Source organism: Mustela putorius, unplaced genomic scaffold (genome assembly GCF_011764305.1).
Source record: "Mustela putorius furo isolate JIRA1106 unplaced genomic scaffold, ASM1176430v1.1 tig00000242_pilon_pilon_pilon, whole genome shotgun sequence".
Lineage (NCBI taxonomy): Eukaryota > Metazoa > Chordata > Mammalia > Carnivora > Mustelidae > Mustela > Mustela putorius.
The window spans coordinates 3,930,857-3,950,538 of record NW_025421325.1 but is presented as its reverse complement, the minus strand read 5'-3'; the positions used below and the strand labels follow the sequence as shown (position 1 = coordinate 3,950,538).

Below are 19,682 nucleotides of genomic sequence, written 5' to 3'. Positions count from 1 at the left end.
GTATTGTTTCTCTAGGTTGATTTCCTAGTGTACATAAGTGCTATAATGAAGATATTTGGTACTTTAAGACATTTATCCTTTTGTATAGAGTTCAGGTTGTGGGGGCTACTTCCTTCTGAATGGTTTCCTCAGTGAATCATGCTGTCTTTTGGCTGCATTTTGCTGTTGTGACTCAATAGGGGATGTTGGTATATGCTGCAGAGGTCTGTGTAACAAGGCAGAATTAACCACCATGACATAAGTTTTCCTGGTAGAGATTTCAAAATCCAGTTTTGACTTCTAGAGCAAAGCATTTTGGTCTCTAACAATGATAGCAGTTATGTGAATTATTTTGTCAGTCATCAAACACAACAGAAAACAAATGGCCAGTCAAAACACAACAGAGAGTTTTCGAAAAGTGTATGTTAGGGAAACTATAAAGGTTAGTGTGGTATTCAGAGCTAGTAACTTACCCCTATGCTTAAAGGGACAAGACAAAGAAGCAGTTACTGATACGCAGAAGGAGATTGATTGAGGTAGCTGTATTGTGAGTATTTATCTTATTTGAGGGGCATAGCTAATTCAAGATAACCTTTCAGGAAGGGAGCCAATGAAATAAAGATGTCATTTTCCTTCCTGCTCTTGATCCCTTGCCAAGGCTCTCCATTGGCCAAGTCCAAGGGAGAAAGAGAGCATTGGAGTCTTTGAAGTGAAGCCAGAGAGACCAGGATGGAAAATAATGGAAGTTTATAGAGACAAATGGAAGATATTTATAGCATTTTTACAGTATTTATAAATGTTATAAAATTTTATAGCATTTATAAATATTTATAATATTTTATCTTTATATATTCTATTTTGTATTTTTATAAATATATATTTTATATATATACTTAAAATATATTTATATAATATAGAATACATGTTTAATATATTATATATTAAATATATAAATATATATTTATTAAATATTATATGCTGTTTATTAAATATGTTTATTATAGTCATATATTTTATTTGTGTATATATATATTTTACTTACATATGTTATAATATCTAATTTATATATAGCATATATTTATATAATATATAATCATGTATTATATTTATATATTTATATAATACATATAAAATATATATTTATTAAATTCATTCATATTCATATTCAATATTCATATTGTATTCATTTACATATAGCATATGTTTTATATATATTTATATGCTTAAAATATAATTTATATGTAATATATAAAATATACATATTTATATATTTTATTTATTTAATATTTATATTAAATGATAAATATTAAATAGATATTAAATAAATATGTATTAAATATTTATAACATTTTATCCTTATATTTTATTAAGGATATTTATTGAAAGATACTTAAAATATTATAAAAGGATATATTCCTTTGCTCCAAGGAATTTCAGCCTGAAGTGGAAGAAGATGATAAACTTGTATTTAACTTAACTATTCTTGTTGTAAACTTGGAGCTACTAAGTAGGCTATATGTTTTATTTGTTTGATACTGATTTTTTGGTGCTTATTTTTAGTTACTCTGTATATATTGCATCTTGAAGGCTTTGAATATTTCTGTTCAAAATAAAAATTCAACAATTCTCTGTAATCAAGAACTTCAGTTGTACTCTAATTTCAAAACTCTGAAATGGTATGGCGTTCCCCTACCTCATATAAGTTTTACCTTATATAAAACTTCCCCAGTTTTATATAAGGTAAAGCTGAAAGGTTTTGAAGGCTAATGCCAATTCTGGCAGGGTCAGAGGGAAGTACTATCTGCTTTTACAAAGCGTTCAGCAGAGTTGTATATTATCTAACCAGGCAAAACCAAATGGGCAGTGGGAAAAAAAAAAACAACTTTTAATCTCTGTCTCAGGTGGTACTTTCCCGCTAATTGCCAGGCTTCATAATTTAATCTGTTTAAAGAAGACTACCTTTGAGAATCTTCTCTGAATTGAGTTTAGTTTGCCTATTTGATTAAAAGACATTCATTCATTAATTCAGCAAATATTTAAGGGGTTCCCCTCCCATGCCAGGCACTGTTGGTGTTGGGAATGCACAGGTTCTAGAGTCACAGAGTAATTGAAGAAAAGAGAATTAAACAAGTAAGCACACAAACAAGTACACATGTGACTATGCCAAGCCCATATTGTTACATACTGTAAAGGGAAAGAACACTCTGGCATGACTGATAATGGGAGGAAGGCCATAGGAGAGCAACTCTGGAGTGGCAGTCAGCAAAGTCCTTCTAATGATATGCCATTAGCCTGAACTGTGCAAGCTGAAAAGAGGGGTAACAGCATGTTAAGCAGGAGGAATGATACATGTAAAAGCTCTGAGGTAGGAAAGGTATGTTCAAGGAACAACAGAAAGTCTAGTATGTCCTAAACAGAGGGGGAGCAGGATGGGACAGAATGACTTAGTAACGAAGCTAGAGAGGCAAGAGGGGGACAAATTAAGTATAATGTACACCCTGTTAAGGAGTTAACATTCTGTTCCATTTGCAAAGGAAGATATTGAAGAAATTTAATTAGGGACATGGACTGATCTAATTTGTCTTTAAGACATTTCGTTTTGGCTGTGATAGAAGAATTAGGGGACATCGAGGAAAACTAGGTGGTAGTCAGGAGGATGTTGTAGTGGTGCAGCTGAGATATGATGGTGGCTTGGGTGACAGTACACATTGGAGAGAAATGCATAGATTTGAAAGAAATTTTTGAAAGTAAGAGAAATAGGAATTATTGATGGATTGGTCATGGGGATTGAAGAAAATTCGTGTCAAGATTTTCTCTTACCTGATTTGTGGATATTTATATAAACTTGGCATTGTCAATAGAAGGAACATGAAACTATATATGGTGATTTGAGCTTCTGTGTCTTATTTTCATTTGCTATTTTAAAATCAGCTTTTTAAAGGAGAATTTTTTTTAATAGGTCCATTGTCTTGGTGGAGAAATTGGAGCAGAAGTCTGGGAGCATCTCCTTGTCATGATCCGATGCCCTTTTCTGGCTCTTTCAGCTACCATAAGTAATCCTCAGCATCTCACTGAGTAGGTATTATGTTCCAATTTGGATAAATGCATTTCAGTTTTAAATTTTATACTTTCTATATAGGTTCTGGAGACTTTCCTAACTTTCTGGTGAGTTTATTAACTTATCTCTGGCTGTACAAGCAACAGAGCAGCTACCACACTTCTTGGCAGGTGCTGAGAAAGGCCACACTCAGTAATGGAAAATCAAGGACTGTCCCAGCCAGATCTGCTGTTGAGTAAAAAATTTCTTCATATGTCAAAAAAAGTCCACCAGCAGTGATAGATTTATGTTCCTTTTTCTTCTGTCCTTTAGCAAGAAAGAAAAAATGAAATAGTATAATGACATTCCCTGACACAGACCTTGAGATTTTTTCTGTTGTCCCACTTTGTAGATGTTTAGAAAGATAGCAAAACCTTACTAATTGAAAAGCCCATTTCATTTTGGGCTAGATTTTTGCCTCATTGCTATAACAATTAGAGCAAAGGCTACTGTCTGTCATACACTATTCTAAGTGTTTTGCAAATAGCAAATTATTAATATTAATAATTAGTATTTCAGTAATACTAATTTAATAATTGATATTGATAATTAACATTAATAATTTACTAATACTCAACAACCCTTATGATTTACTATTTCCATTACTACTATTGATTTGTATTTCTACTACTATTATTATTTCCATTTTTATGGAATGTAGAATGTGGAAAATGAACTACAAACAATGTAAGTGATTCAACCAAGAGCATCAGACAACAATAAGGAGGCTGGAATTCAGTCTCAGGTAGTCTGCCTCTAAGGCCTATTCCTTTAATTATAATTTTTAAGGCATCTTTATTTAAAATATTTAATGTCACAAGAAGTAGCATTATATTGCTGTTTGCATAATATGTAAATTTATTTTTTAAGGTGGCTACAATCAGTAAAACACTACTGGAAACAAGAAGACAATACAATGAGAAAAAATACTGCTTTGAAAAAAAATGCTGTTTGTTGTGCCAATTCTCCCAAAGATTACTTCCAAATAAAGGAATCATATAAAGTTAGACTTGGTATGTTTGGAATTTTTCTTTTACTTCAAAATCATTGCAGTCCTTATGTATCCACTGATTTGGAAATTCTTCCTCTTCATTGTTAGTGCTCTACGGTGAGAGATACAATGATTTAGAGAAGTATATATGTTCAATAAAACATCATGACATCTGTTTTGATCATTTTCACCCATGTGCTGCACTAACAACAGACCATGTAAGTAATACTTTAGCCATATTTGTCCTGACTAATATAAATTAGTTGTATATATGTTAAAATTGAAAAGCTGCCTAGTTGATTCTTAGGAGAACTGTAGAATAGATACTTTGTAACAGATATTTAACGTTAGTTTTATTTTTTATTTAGTTTATTGAATATAGTTGACATGTAAGTATAAATGTACGGTGTATAACATGTTAATTGATATATTTATATATTGTAAAATAATTGTGATAACAATATTAGCACTTCTATCACATTATATAATTATACTACAATATTATTGTCCATATTTATTATACTGTGTATTAAATCTCTATGTTGTGTTTACTCTTGGCAAATTTGTGCCTTTAAACAACTGATCTTAACTCCCCTACCTCACATCCCCTGGTAACTATCATTTTACTGTGTTTTTTATGAGTTTGACTTTTTTAGATTCCATGTATAAGTGATATTATGCTGACACTTGTATTTCTCTGTCTGACTAATCTCTGTATAACTTAGCATAGTGTGCTTGGTACATTTATGTTGTTTCAAATGGCAGAATATCATCCTTTCTCAGGGTTGAAGAATATTTTTAACATCGGTTTTTTAAAAGTAACAAAAATAACTTTGTAGTCTTCAATGAACCCTCAGTGATGTTTGGATCCACAAGGCTTAGAAATGACTAAAAATTTTAGTCATTTTTTTGGACTGAAGTTTTTTAAGTTAATTTATTTATTCCTGGATATTATCTTTGCCCATTGTCCTTCTCAGTACCCATGTGTCTCTGTCCACCTTTGTGACACCAACCCTTAGTGCACAACTATATGTGGAAAGCTCCTAGAACATGTGAGAATCTGATCACTGTCAGTTAGGTTAAATAAGGAAAAGACATTTCACTAATGCAACAATTATAACATGATTATTTGGTAGTGAATCAATACAGTGGAGGTCTTAAGATATTATTTGGAGCATCGAGGTATCTGTGGGGGAAGACTTCTTAATTTTCCAGGCATAATTCTCTTCCTTTCTCATACTATTCTTAGGAATAACCCATTCAAGCTCTCATTGCCTCTCAAAGTGATAATTAGTCATTATTTACCTTCCTTTCAAAACCTAGCAAGTAGAATATATTCTAAATTTTGTTGTCAGGTAAAACTCCTAACACATATTTATGATCTTGCTAAGTTTAATGGCTTTCCTTTGGAAGTGATTAAATCCATAGCTCCTTGGCTTGGCTTCCTAGGTCTTCTCTAACCTGGCCCCAAAACCTGATGTATCTTATGTGGATGACCTCATGATTTATATTGCTCCTGACTCCACCAACAGATGCCAAATGCCAGTTGTTCAGATCCTGTTTATCTTTTTTTTTTTTTAAATATTTTATTTATTTATTTGACAGAGATAACAGGTAGGCAGAGAGGCAGGCAGAGAGAGAGAGAGAGAGGAAAGCTGGATCCCTGTTGAGCAGAGAGCCCAATGCAGGGCTCGATCCCAGGATCCTGGGATCATGACCTGAACCAAAGGCAGAGGCTTTAACCCACTGAGCCACCCAGGTGCCCCCAGATCCTCTTTATCTTGTATGACTCTTTTTTTTTTTTTTAAAGATTTTATTTATTTGACTCAGATAGAAAGATTACAAGTAGGCAGAGAGGCAGGAAGAGAGAGGGGGAAAGCAGGCTCCCCGAGGAGCAGAGAGCCCGATGTGGGGCTTGATCCCAGGACTCTGGGGTTATGACCCAAGCCAAAGGCAGAGGCTTAACCCACTGAGCCACACAGGCGCCCTTGTATGAATCTTCTAATGTGAAACATCTTCAGAGTCCTTCTGTGACTTTGTTAGCTGGATGTAATCTCTCCATAGCACCTTGTCTGTATTTCTTATATGACACCAGTCATGATCAGCTTACTGCTAAAGTTGTTGATATACATGTCTCCTTTATCTTACTAGAATAACTCCTTGAAGACAAAATTTTATGTCCTTATGAGTTCCTAAAAACTGTGTATATAAAAGATGCTTAATAAATATATGTTAAGTAAAGACAGCCAACTTAAACTGATCATTTTCTTTATTTCTAAGAATTTTATGTATTTTATCTCTTTAAATGATCACAACAGTTTTAGGATGGATGTGTTGTTGATACTCCCATTTTACAAATGAGAACAGTGAGGCATAGAGTATTTAACTAACTCATTATTGCACCAAAACTAAGTGGTGGGGCCAGGATGCAACCAAGACCGACTTCAGAGTTTGCCCTATCATCACAGGTTTCTGAATGATCTATTAACAAATACCTGAATGAGTGAATGAATGGGAATCACGTTATAGCCTTTGGGCTATGATGCAATGGCTTCTAAAAGCAACCAAATGAATCCTAATCATGGTAATTTTTTAAAAATTTAATTTCTTTTCAGTGTAACAGAATTCATTGTTTATGCACCACACCCAGTGCTCCATGCACTCTGTGCCCTCTTTAATACCCACCACCTGATACCCCGACCTCCCACTCCCCGCCCCTTTAAAACCCTCAGATTGTTTTTCAGAGTCCATAGTCTCTCATGGTGCATCTCACCCTCCAATTTCCCTCAACTCCCTTCTCCTCTCCATCTCCCCATGTCATCATGGCAATTTTCTAATAAGATTTTATTTCAGAAGTTTCTCTTTGTGTGGCAATGGCCCAATCCAAACCCTAAATAAAACTAAAATATTGACAAAATCCCTGTAACCTCACACTTTAGATTTAGAATATGGATGAAAACCCACACATAAATAAGTCTTCTTTTTCTGTCTCTTTCTGTCTCCTTTCTTTCCCCACTGTCACCTGACAATTCTAAAACAGCATAGAATTTAAAAAATTATTTATTTTGTGGAGGATGGTTCTAGGCCGGTTATCTTTAAGTAGCAATAGGTGCAGTGATTTGGAGCACCTAGCAAGATTGGCATTTTGGTCCAAGTGCCTTTCCTCCCTTTTCACTAGCTATTAATAGAGTCACTGGAAAGCAACAGAATTGCTACAGTATGCTCTGACCCCATATGACTTCTGCAAGGGTCACACTGTTGTATGAGTCTTCTTAAGACTTCTGGACTTTTGCAGAAGGAATGCAGGATAAACCCAAAGGGCATTGTTAAATGTGTTTTGATAGCTGTGTGCGTAGCATGTGTTTATATAGTGTGTTTCTTAAAGTAGCAGCAATACAAAACAAGCAGACCTTCCCAAATGAGTAAACTATTCCTGATGTTGTATAGTATACTTCAGATTAATATGAAAGAACTCAGTGGCACAAAAAAGCATAATAGATTATTGTAACCTAAAGAGAAGAACCATCCACCCCGACTGTTGCCCCTCAGCTTAGTCACAGAAATAATTTGAGAAGAGAAGGGGTGAAACAGGATGAGTAGGGTGGCCTTAATCCAACTGAGGTGAAGGACTGCCCTTCAATCATATGAGGCCTATTTCTGGAAAAAGAAAAAAGAAAAGAGAAAAAACAGATCTTGGCCTTTGCGACCCATTACCATGCCACAGAGGAGTAGCTGCTCAGTCCTGGAGAGCTGTCTGCCCCAGGAAGTCGTGGAAGGAACTGTTGCCTCTTTCTGCTCAGTACAGATCAATTCTTACCATTGCTTGGGGCCTTAGGGACAATATGGTTTGCAAAATAGCATCATGATATAATACTATTGTGTTTACAAATGTAGGCTGGTACAAATTTATGACCTTTTATTTCTCTTCCTTCTCAATGTAGACTAGCTCAGGTTTTGCCCATTCATTAGTTACTAGGTAGTGGAGAACAACTGAATTGAATTCCCAGCTTTTAGCCATAGAATTATTAAACTGATTTTAAAAATTAAGACTTGTAAGTTGATCATTGACAATCGAGACATCAACTGTCAGATATTTCACTGGACTTGTTACATACATTATCTAACTTGATTCTTGCAACAAATCTATGGCACGGGCAGAATTGTCCATTTTAGAAACTGAGAAGCTCGGGCTTGTATAAAAGACTAAGTAACAGACTTAAGAAATCACAATCATTTCAGTGACAGAAATAAGATTTATATTTAAAAAATTGTGATAACTTTTGGATTTATCTTACATATATGTTTTTTAGTTAGGCAAAATAATATACCACTTTCAAGTAGTATTAACAAGAGAACACAATGCTTACATTCTAAAAATAACATAATCAGTTACTATGTTGGCATAATGCAGCCTCATGTTCAGGGATTTTACACATGTTCACAGGGCAAAGGACAGAATATAAGACAAAATGAAAGAATATTAAAATTTTTAATTTTATTTTAAATGTAGATTGAAAAGTATGGATTTCCTTCTGATCTTACCCTTTCCCCTCGAGAAACCATCCAGCTCTATGATAGCATGTTTCAATTCTGGGAAAGCTGGCCCAGGGCCCAGGTAAGTAATAATTACATATTTGATTTGAATTAATTTTATTACAGTGGATGGTAACACAGATGTTCAGAAAGATAAATTCTAACCCTTTCTGTTCATGTGCATCTAATCTTTTAAAATTATAGATAGTTTCCAAAACAAAATCATCCCTCTTGAGACGTTCTTCTTGCTAACATATTGTGTTTTGCTTTAATGTATGTAATGCCATTGAATTCCAGAAGATATTTCTTCTTTCAGTTTCTGGGATATTTTTGATATTTTAGTCTCCTTTTACATCTTGGATTCATACTCCTTCATTTGCTCATTGTACTTCCCTTTTCCCTTTATACCCTAATTGCAGTCTGTTTTCATCTTCTATGTGGTTGTGCTCTGCATTGTTTCTTTGAAGAGAACTCTTCAAAATATTCCTATTCCATCCTATTAGGTTTATATATTGGAAACTTTGAGGGGCTAAAAAGACATTCTATAGTCTGTACTCACAAGAAGTTTATAATTCTGTTAAATGAAATACATAATTGAGAAACATCTTTGGATTATTTTGCATAATTTTATTTAATTTTGTACTGTTTCTTTTCAAGGAATTTGATCCAGAAAAATTCATTCATTTTAAAAATAAAATAGTCATTAAAAAGTTGGATGCTAGAAAATATGAAGAGAGCTTAAAGGCCGAATTAACAAGCTGGATCAAAAATGGCCACGCTGAGGAGGTAATAATAATATTATTATTATTATTATTACTATTATTTTAGTCTTCAATGTTCATTTTACGACTCTTGGCAGAACTGAAGTCTAATGATTCTGAGGTAGAATAGAAAGAGGAAAAGGACATTTCTTTTTGTTTAATCCTCTGTGCTTTCTAAAACACATCCCAGAAGCCACGGGTTCCTGTTCAGTGTAACAATAGGACAAGAACAGCAGTGTCACTATCCACAGTCAGTGTTTTTGATACGGTGGCAGCAGAAAGATTGAAATCATAGTAACAGTAGCTCAAAAGAAGCCTTTATACATTTCATCATTTTTGTCTTGGGATTTTTTTTCTTTTATGATCTTTATTTCAATTTGTATAAACTAATTGTGTATTAAAATGTTCACCTGGGGTCATGTAAGTTTTCATATTTATATTAAGTAAGTTGATGGTCTTTATATTTTGAAGTTTGTTTTATTATCATACATCAAGGTTTCTCATTTTTGGTGAGTGATTTATATTAGACTTTTCCCATTTGAGTTTTTGAGTTTTGAGTTTTTCCCATTTGAGGAGGGGGAGGGGGAGGGGGAGGAGGAGGAGGAGGAGGAGGAGGAGGGGGAGGAGGTAATTTTAACTCAGGTAATCTCCTCCCACTCAGAAACATAATTAATTTATATTTTCTTCCATTTATTTTGTCATTTAAAAATTTTCAAAAGGCATTTAAAAGTGGTTTTCATACAAGATATGGAGAGAAACTGATTTACCCCACCTTCTGTGGTAGTGGTACCAGCATCATTTGCTAACAACCTCTTTCTGACTGACTTTTGTTGTCTTACATAATTGCATGTTAAATTGCATATATGTATGCATGTATATATGTATTAGTCTTTTTGTTGTTGTTCTTTGGTGTATTGATTTGTGTATTTCTTTGATGGTTCTTTATAAAATGTTATATTTTCATAAGTATTTTATTATATTTTATTTTAAAGAAGCACAGAAATAGAGATTAGACAACTATGAAAATATTTTATTCAGAAGTAATAATTCCTTTTTTTATTGTGCAGAATTTAAAACTAATACTTTTTTATTCATTGCTACAGGCAAAAATGGTTCTGAGGAATCTTAGTCCTGATTCAGTTTTTAGTTCAGAAAACATGATAACAATGTTTCCACTTCTCGTTGAAAAGCTAAGGAAAATGGAAAAGTTACCAGCATTATTTTTTTTGTAAGTCATTTAATTTAATTAATTTTTGTTTGTAATTTGTATCAGGCTTATTCTTTTAAGTTGAGGAAAATTACACAAACTTTACTGTTGTAAATTAGGTACTCATAACTATTTTTGGTGCTCACTTGTTATCAGAATGCATATATAAAAAACAGAACTTTTTAGTTTAGAAAATATTTAGTTTTTTTCTTTTAATTATTTATTTGACAGAGACAGACACAGCAAGAGAGGGAACAGAAGCAGAGGGAGTGGGAGAGGGAGAAGCAGGCTTCCTGTCCAGCAGGCTCCCATTAGGGAGCCTGATGGGGGGCTTGATCCCAGGACCCTGGGATCATGACCTGAGTGGAAGGCAGAGTCTTAACAACTGAAACACCAAAGTACCCCCCCCCCCAAAATATTTAGTTCTTAAAAATACCAGTTCTTAAAAAAATATTTTTACTTGTGCTATTACAAATTACCATCTTTGAATAGTCTCCTACTCCATTTTTTATCTTTTTAATGTAAACTATTATATTTATTTAAGTCTTATAAATTTCCAGTAAATATCGAGGTATTTTGCAAAATAAATTGAATGTTTACACACATAAAATTAAAGTATCCTTACGACATACTAGCATGTTTATTGGTGTGGCATTTTATTGTTTTTAATTTTGTGCACCTGAGATATTCCTGAAAGCCTAACTACAATACAGAAATCCAAAAATAACTATTTATTTTTCATGCACACATACATACTTAAAACATTGAAGAAGTAAAATATTTTCACCCTATGTGTGAAGGAAGTCAAGAGTTAAAGTTCCAGGTAAAAAATAGATAAGTCATGGGAATGTAAGGTACAACATAGATAATCTAGTTAATAATGGTGTATTTTATATTTGAAGGTTGCTAAGAGATTAGTTCTTAAAAGTTCTTGTCGCCAGAAAACAAATTCTGTAGCTGTGTGTAGTAATATGTTAATTAGACTGATTGTTGGGATCATTTCTATAACATATGCAAATATTGAATCATTATATTATATACCTGAAATTAATATAATATTGTGTGTTAATTTTACTGCAGTTTAAAAAAAAAGGGCAGAGTACGACAGAATATATAGCATTTTGTGTACCTATAAAAGCTGCTTTGGAAACTACTTAGGAGCACAATCACTATATTTTGTGGTATGGGCAAGCTAATGAGATAAATGGAACATGACTATTTTTCTAACGCAGTTTCTTAACTTATGTCCCTTTAGTAGTTCATAAGGTTTCCATTTTGACCTGTCATCACAAGCTTGTGAGATTGGTTTTTGTAAATGTTATTCTGATTGTGTAAATTCATTTCTTGCTACTTTTGTAATTTACATTACTCTGATCAGTATTAAAGTTGAGCATTTCTTTCAAGTAAGTAGTCTTTTAATGTTTTCCTCATGTGCTATTCAAATAACTTTTTTTTGGGTTTCACAGCTTTGTTTTGTTTTGTTTTTGTTGTTGTTTTTCAAACAACAACATAATTCTTTGTCAGTTATCAATTTGGCAGTTATCTTCTCTGAGTCTAGCACCTGTCCTTTAACTTTGTCTACGCTATCTTTTGTTAAACTGTTATGTTTAATTTTGATGCATTAAAATTCATCAACGCTTAAAAAATGGAAAATGTTTCACAAAAGCCTCATAGATTTAGTTTTCTTGAGGAATTGAATCTTGGCATGTCTATGAAATTTTGGGCTCTCTGCAGAACATACTATGAAAATCCTTGGTCTTACACAGTTTGATTTAATCCTAAGTAACCCTACATCATCAATAAATTGCGATTTTTTAGGGCTCAATCTGTACATCTGAGAACGTATCAAGTAATAGTCATCCCTGTCAAACTTCTCCAGTTTGGTGTCTAGAAAGAAATGTGTGGAGCACGTTTAATGTTTAGTGATGGCATTAGTGTGTGCTTAAGAACACACATTTCATGGTCAGTCCCAAGTTTGTGTCCTACTTCTGCTCTCAATTAGTATGGCACTTCTAGACAGCTACTTCATGGCTTTGAGCCTTAGTTTCCTTATTTGCAAAATGAGGTGATAAAAATAGTAATGTGTAGGGTTGGGGTGAAAATTAAATACAAATGAATTATGAAAACCCTTAGTACAGTATGATAAAATGAAATCGATGGAAGTCCAATTTTGATAACATTCATTCTAAATAGGGTATCAGAGAGATTTAAGAGGAAAAATTGTTTCCAAGTGATCTAGTGATCTAGATTTTAAAAATTGAAGTATGTTGATGAAAATGATGCCATTTCATGCAGAGTGTACATCTAAACGAAGTAAATCACATTAAAATAAAAAAAAGAAGCAACATGAAAGAAGCCCATGTTCTTAGTCATGAAATCACTAAGAACATGGGCTCAGAGGCCAGACTCTGTCACATTCAAGGTGTGGAATCCTGGGCAGATCACTTAATCTCTTTATATATCCATTTTCTCATCTATGGAATAGGGATAATAATAGTGCTTTCCTCATAGGGTGATTGTGAGAACAAAATGGGTTAATATATTTATGATACTTAGAGTAATACCTGAAGATAACATGTTTAAGTGTTTATTAACTTTATTATTTTATTGTCTACTATATAAAATTTCTTGCCATGTGACATAGACTGCCATTTATTTAAACCTCACTTCACCAGGATACCAACATTTTTTACTCCTTATCTGGTCTCTGGAAAGAAGTAGTCATAATCCAAAAAGTTAGGGCAAGAGCCCAACATTGTCTCCATTCCTGCCTAAGAGCAAAATTTTTACTATATGATCTCACTTATATATAAGATCTAACAAAGCTAAACTCATGGAAACAGAGAGTAGATTGATGGTAACCAGGGTCTCAGGGTCTCATATAATGTATAGCACGGTGACTATAGCTAACAATACTGCATTGTTAAAAGAGTAGATCTTAAATCTTTTCAGACTAACACACAAAAGGCAACCACAGGAGGTGATGGATGTATTAACTAATTTTTTTATGGTAATCACTTTGTGATAGGCAGATGTATCAAATCATTACGTTGTACACCTTACACTTACACAATGTTACATGTCAATTATATTTCAATAAAACTTGAAAAAAACAAAGAAGCATTTAAAATTCACAAAAGATTTGTGAAATCTGAACTAACACATATTTATATAATGCTAAGGGTCTTTGATTCTGTTAGGAGGCAGACCTATATATGAGTGGAATTAAATATAAGAGCAACTACAACAATACAAATAAATAAAGACCATAATTCTTTTTTTTTTAAGATTTTATTTATTTATTTGACAGACAGATATCACAAGTAGACAGAGAGACAGGCAGAGAGAGAGAAAGGAGGAAGCAGGCTCCCCACTGAGCAGAGAGCCCTATGTGGGGCTCGATCCCAGGACCCTGAGATCATGACCTGAGCCAAAGGCAGAAACTTAACCCACTGAGCCACCCGGGCGCCTCTCTTTTTTGTTTTTAAACTTCTTTTTCGCGGGGCGCCTGGGTGACTCAGTGGGTTAAAGCCTCTGCCTTTGGCTCAGGTCATGATCTCAGGGTCCTAGGATCCAGCCCCATTGGGCTTTCTGCTCCGCCGGGAGCCTGCTTCCTCCTCCCCCTCTGCCTGTCTCTTTACCAACTGTGATCTCCCTCTCTCTGTCAAATAAATAAATAAAATCTTTTAAAAAAATGAATAAACTTTTTCTCATCTTGTATTTTTTTGGGCATGGGGCAATCAATCCCTTTTCTGTGTATAAATAAAGAAAATCCATTGTTCTATGTCTGTTACTTGTGGAGTATCTTACCTAGTCTTATGGGAAAATTTTCCATGGGCTCTCATTGTTGTTGCCTCAGGGGTAAGGTCTGCACAAGGAGGGGAACTTACTATTTACTATCAGGTAGTTAATAAGGAGTCTGATGACCCAGAATAGCTTGTTTGCCTATTCAGGATAAAACTCATAAAGATGGATATTAAAAGCTCAATAGGTATATGTCAGGATGTTAACAGTAGATGGAAATACAATTTAAATTTTATTTATGATACAATTTTCAGGGCAAATGGTCTTTTCATTTGCTTGTAGATTCAACTTAAGCGATGTGGAAAAAACAGCTAAACGGGTGAGAAGTTCCCTGGAGAAAAAGCAAGAGAGTCAAAGGCCTCCCAAAGCTGACAAAGAAGCCCATGATATGACTAACAAACTTCGAAAAATTAAAAAATCCATTGAGAAACAAAGGACAATGTAAGTACTTAATGAAGCAAATTAGTGGTTAAGGGTTAAAATACTCCACAAGTCGAATTGGAAACACATTGAATGTATTGCAAAGAAATTCTAGTTATTGCTTGAACTTATTTGCAAATTGTGTAAATTTGGGTGGAAGAATGGGGTAAAGATAAGTGGTCATAATATTTATGTACATATTCTTTAGTTGCATAGATGGGTCTCATTTAGGACTTCAAAGAGGCAGAACCACAGCATATGAGCATTGGTAGATTATGTACCTGACATAATCATCCCTCAAAATAAGCGTATGTGACTCCAACTTTCAGAGCAAAGTCTCTGAGGAGTTAGTCCTCCAAGCAAAGTCAAAACACGTTATCTTGGGCCACAGCATGGAGGTGTCACTGATTTATCCTCACGGTCACATAAGTGAACGTTGAATGAATTGGAAAATTGATTGAAATGCCAGTTTTATGCTTGATAGAATTTTGCTTTTGACTCCTCTTCTTTATTCTCATGCCTAATCCTGACAACTCTAATTAAAGATGTTTACTGCCTTCCTATTATTCTCTCCATCTTATTTGCCACCTGGTGTACATGCTCATTATTTCTTTCTTGAATGACTGCAAGGGTCTTCTTTTTAGATTCCAGAGGGTCAGGTTCACTGCTCTCCAGGATAGCTAACGATTGCTCTTGCTAACTTTCAAATTGATTAAATTATTCAATGTTCAGTATTCTTCTTTCCTTCTTCCTTGCTTCAATGATAAAGTATACATTTTTTGGATGTTGTTGGCATGCCAACAGGTTTTGGGCTTTGCCCTAACTTTTCCAGTTTTACTTCCTACCACTCTCCTCTAATAATGTTCAACATTTATTGTTCTCCTTACATGACCTGTTCTACTTCTATGTTCTTCCACAATCTGATCCATCTGCCTTAAGTACACTCCTTTCGGATTGTCCCCAAAGCTTACATTCATAATTTTGCTATCTCTTCTCTGAATCTTGCTAGAATTCCCCTGTTAAATTTAGTACTCTTTTTTTCTGTGTTCTTGTTACATTTTCAGTATTTAGTAGATCAGTTATTATAATGCATTACTGTTATTTTTCACTTGTCTTTCTTTTTCCTACATTATTAATATTTTCCTCTTTTTATCTGCAGTGCTCAGCACATTGCTTGGCAGGTAATAGTCATTTCATAAATATTTTTAAATGAATCTGAATAATCAAACTCAGATATTTCCTCAAAGTAGACACAGTTTTTAGAACTTCTCTGATTCAGATTTCTCACATTCTAGAGCAAGTTATAATTTGCGGCTGACCTTTCTTCTTAACTTCTCTCTGCCTGTTGTGCTGTTTCCTTGGAAGTAGTGAGAGGTGAAGAGCCCAGACAGGGACAGAATAGGAATTATAATCCTTTTCAGTAACTGATCTTTATTTATTTTTTTAAAAGAGTTTATTTATTTATTTGACAGAGAGAGATCACAGTAGGAGAGAGGAAGGGAAGAGATCACAGAGAGAGAGGAAGGGAAGCAGGCCCCCTGCTGAGCAGAGAGCCCGATGTGGGACTTGATCCCAGGACCCCGAGATCATGACCCGAGCCGAAGGCAGCGGCTTAACCCACTGAGCCACCCAGGCGCCCCCAGTAACTGATCTTTAGACAATTTTTCTTCAGAGCATCATTTCAAATTGGATTAGTGACCAACAATTCAAACTATAAAAATATAAAGGATGCTTTAATACCTTGTTCAGTATTGTCATTATATGGAGGAGACCCTGTGTTTTGGAGAGTACCACTCTGGCCCTCTTCTATCTATATCTATTCCTATAATGTTATGAGTCAGTGGATCTTAGGAGGCATAGCCCCCTGAAGCTCCTTCTCACCCTTTTAAATTCCACATTATCATGGAGGTATATTTATTGAGGTAGGAGAGAATATATTTTATTTGGCAGTTTGTTACCTTGATTTAAAACTTACAGTTAAACATCAATATGTGGGTCTCCATTAGCACTCTGCCGCATGCTCTGCAAACATTAATGCCAGGCCTTTCCATAGTCATATCATTCTCTCTTGAGTTAAGGATAATGTTAGTTGGAGGAGGGAACTCTTAGCGATGGGATACCAGTGAGCTATCTTCTCATATTTGGAGATGTCTTATACCCACAGCTAAGAGACAAAGTGAAAATAATTAAAGAAGGGGTAAGTGATCTGGGTGTCTATAAAAGGCCATTACATTGAGAGGTAATGGATAATACAGTCTGATGACATAGCCAGGGTTTATGCAACTATGCCTGAGGTAAGATTCTTCACTAGCACACTCTGAGATGGGGACATCTATGTAGGTGATTTATTGAAAGTTTATGCTCATGAGGGACCTATAGGAAAGTGAAAGAAGCAACAATAAAAGAGGAGGGGGAGAAAGTAAAGAAAATATGTGTGGATATGCATGCCTGAGTCTCATCCAATAGGGAGATCTGGGAGCATCACAGAATTGTCCCAGCTTGGGTCCACGTGGGTGATTTTTGTACCTCATATTAGTTAATTACTGGCCTTAGGTTTCTTCCTCTCTCCCAAGAGAGGTTGTAACTTCACAAGCATTTCTAGGAAGCTCTTGTCAGTTAAGGACAATTCTCCAGGGAACAGGGTAGCTGAGATCCCTTCCTTAACAACCAAACTCAAAGCTGTTGTAGCCTCTACCACAAGGAGAGAAGGACAATAGCCTGAAATTGGCAATGTGGAGCAAGGGGGACACCTACCTTACCTCCATGCTTGGTGTCATTAAGGCTGAAAAAGAGAAAATGATTGCCACTTTAGTAAGGGGAAGTGAGGTCATCTGGGGAGAACTGACTTTGGTAAGAGTGCTACTTGCAGCGGGGTGGGGGGAGGGAACACTCAGGGAAAATATGGGTAACTGGAAAATGTTTACTGAAGGACCCCAAGTTCCAGAGGCTAATGAGGATGTGGAAAAGGAAGTCTGAGTCAAAATAGTACAGATGTATATGGGAGTGAATGTCTGGGCGATGAGGGGATCTAGGAGGTCTCCGGCTCACTAAGGTAGCCAAATCTGACTATTCATTACTTAAAATTTATTTTTACCAACAGAGATGAAAAAAGCCAGAAAAATCCCAGAAAAATGGATCAAATGCTAATACATGAAGCTGAACATAATAATCTACTCAAGATTTTGGAGAAGAACCTGGAAATCCCTCAAGAGTGCACTTATGCTAATCAAAAAGCGATAGACACCGAGGTCAGCCCTTGGAAAGAAATACTCCTCTAGGAAATGACTTTACTCATCAGCCATTATTTCTCAGTTATAGACAGTGTTGAATGTAATAACTAAATGCAATCTCTAGTAGAATAGAATTCTCTCTGTGTGACCTTCTAGTTACACATAACTCTTTAGGGCTCTGCAGAGATTTTAGAGATTATTTCTTTCTTGTAACAATGAACTCTTGAGAGGGTCTGTCTTTTTATTATTTTTTCCATCACAAAGGGCTTCTTCACAGCCTGAATTCTAAACTTTAATTCCACATGCCTCATTTCAATATTTGGGTACATGTGGTTCAATACTCTTTAAATAATGTACAGTGTACACAGAATTTGTCAAAATCAGAAGCTGTCTATATTATAGTTAAAACATTCTACCAAAAGACATTGAAATATAAAAAAGTGCTATGCCATTTTTTCCTTAAAACTTTTTTAATGCAAACAATTCATGCTTAAGGTAGATGAATTTGAAAATACAAATTAGTAACAATAAAAACAATTCCATCAATCAGAAGTAATCACTGCCCTTCTGAATGAACCTTTTATATATTTTTCATTTATGACCACACATACACACACATGCGTGCACACACACACACAGTTCTATTGTATACCTTTTTTTTGAAAACTTTTTAATAACCATGAAATAACATCATCATTTGAATAGCTCCTCAATATTCCATTGCATGGATGACTATACAACTGAAGCATCTTTTGCTTTTGGATACTCAAGGTTTTTTTTTTTTTTTCTTTTATCTCCCCCTCATAAACAGTGTTTATCCCCCTTAGGGAATGGTTGTTTTTTAGGCCATTTGTGAATGATTTACAGAGAGAAGTAAGCACTTCCAGACTATATGGGGTAAGAAGCCCGCTCTGCCTTCCTGAAGAAGTCTCTCTTTCTCTCTCTCTCTCTCTCTCAGTCCATAGGGGGAACTTGTAAGGCTCCAATAGAGAATTGATTTCCCCCCAGGCAAAAGCAGGTCGTACACTCACACCTTCTCTGGGGTATTTCATCTACTGTTTTGTCTGTACTATTCACCCCTGAAGTGGGGTCAAACAGTGAGAGACAGTCTGTTCAAAGATTTGGGAATATTTCCTATAGTTACTGTTGCTGCTGTAAAATATTCTTTTTGCTCATGTCAATTTCAAGCAGCGGTGTTTCTTTAAAACTACGACAAAGTATGACCGTTACTTCCTTTAAATATTATTTTCTGATATAAATTAAACTTAGATAAATGATCAAAATCGCTAATACTCTTATTTCTCTCAGACTTTGCAGATGGTGTTTGATCGAGTAAAATTCACAAGAAAAGGTGCAGAGCTGAAGGCTTTGGCAGAAAGGGGTATTGGCTATCATCACAGCTCTTTAAGCTTCAAAGAAAAACAGTTAGTTGAGATTCTTTTTAGGAAAGGATTTATTAGGGTAGGTAAATTTTTTCATTTTAAAAATTGAAGCTCTGTCTATATGAAAGTGAATGTTCATGAAAGGAAAAAATAGTAACTTTTTTTCTCATCTAATTATATCCTTTATTTTTTTTACAACACATGATATCACTGCATATTCTTCCATCTCATCTAATTGAGGGAGAGGGTTTGAAATTTATCATTTAGTTTATCTCTTT

At 34.7% G+C, this 19,682-nt stretch overlaps 1 protein-coding gene across 8 annotated transcripts in view; it reads left to right on the top strand.

The window, feature by feature from the left end:
* Positions 1-19,682, top strand: part of DDX60 (DExD/H-box helicase 60) — a 109,203-nt gene that overhangs the window by 49,224 nt on the left and 40,297 nt on the right. For 7 of the 8 annotated variants that reach the window (XR_006606242.1, XM_004758121.3, XM_004758120.3 and 4 more), the window contains 9 exons: positions 2,939-3,054; positions 3,947-4,089; positions 4,176-4,285; positions 8,578-8,682; positions 9,258-9,386; positions 10,465-10,589; positions 14,655-14,813; positions 17,893-18,040; positions 19,331-19,483. Coding sequence is in view for 7 of the 8 variants with exons in the window: in XM_004758121.3 (XP_004758178.2) it covers positions 2,939-3,054; positions 3,947-4,089; positions 4,176-4,285; positions 8,578-8,682; positions 9,258-9,386; positions 10,465-10,589; positions 14,655-14,813; positions 17,893-18,040; positions 19,331-19,483 (1,188 nt within the window). In the remaining variant the exon portion in view is untranslated. Of the gene's footprint in view, positions 1-2,938; positions 3,055-3,946; positions 4,090-4,175; positions 4,286-8,577; positions 8,683-9,257; positions 9,387-10,464; positions 10,590-14,654; positions 14,814-15,951; positions 16,007-17,892; positions 18,041-19,330; positions 19,484-19,682 lie in introns of those variants that run through there. The other variant, XM_045078292.1, reaches the window with a different exon arrangement.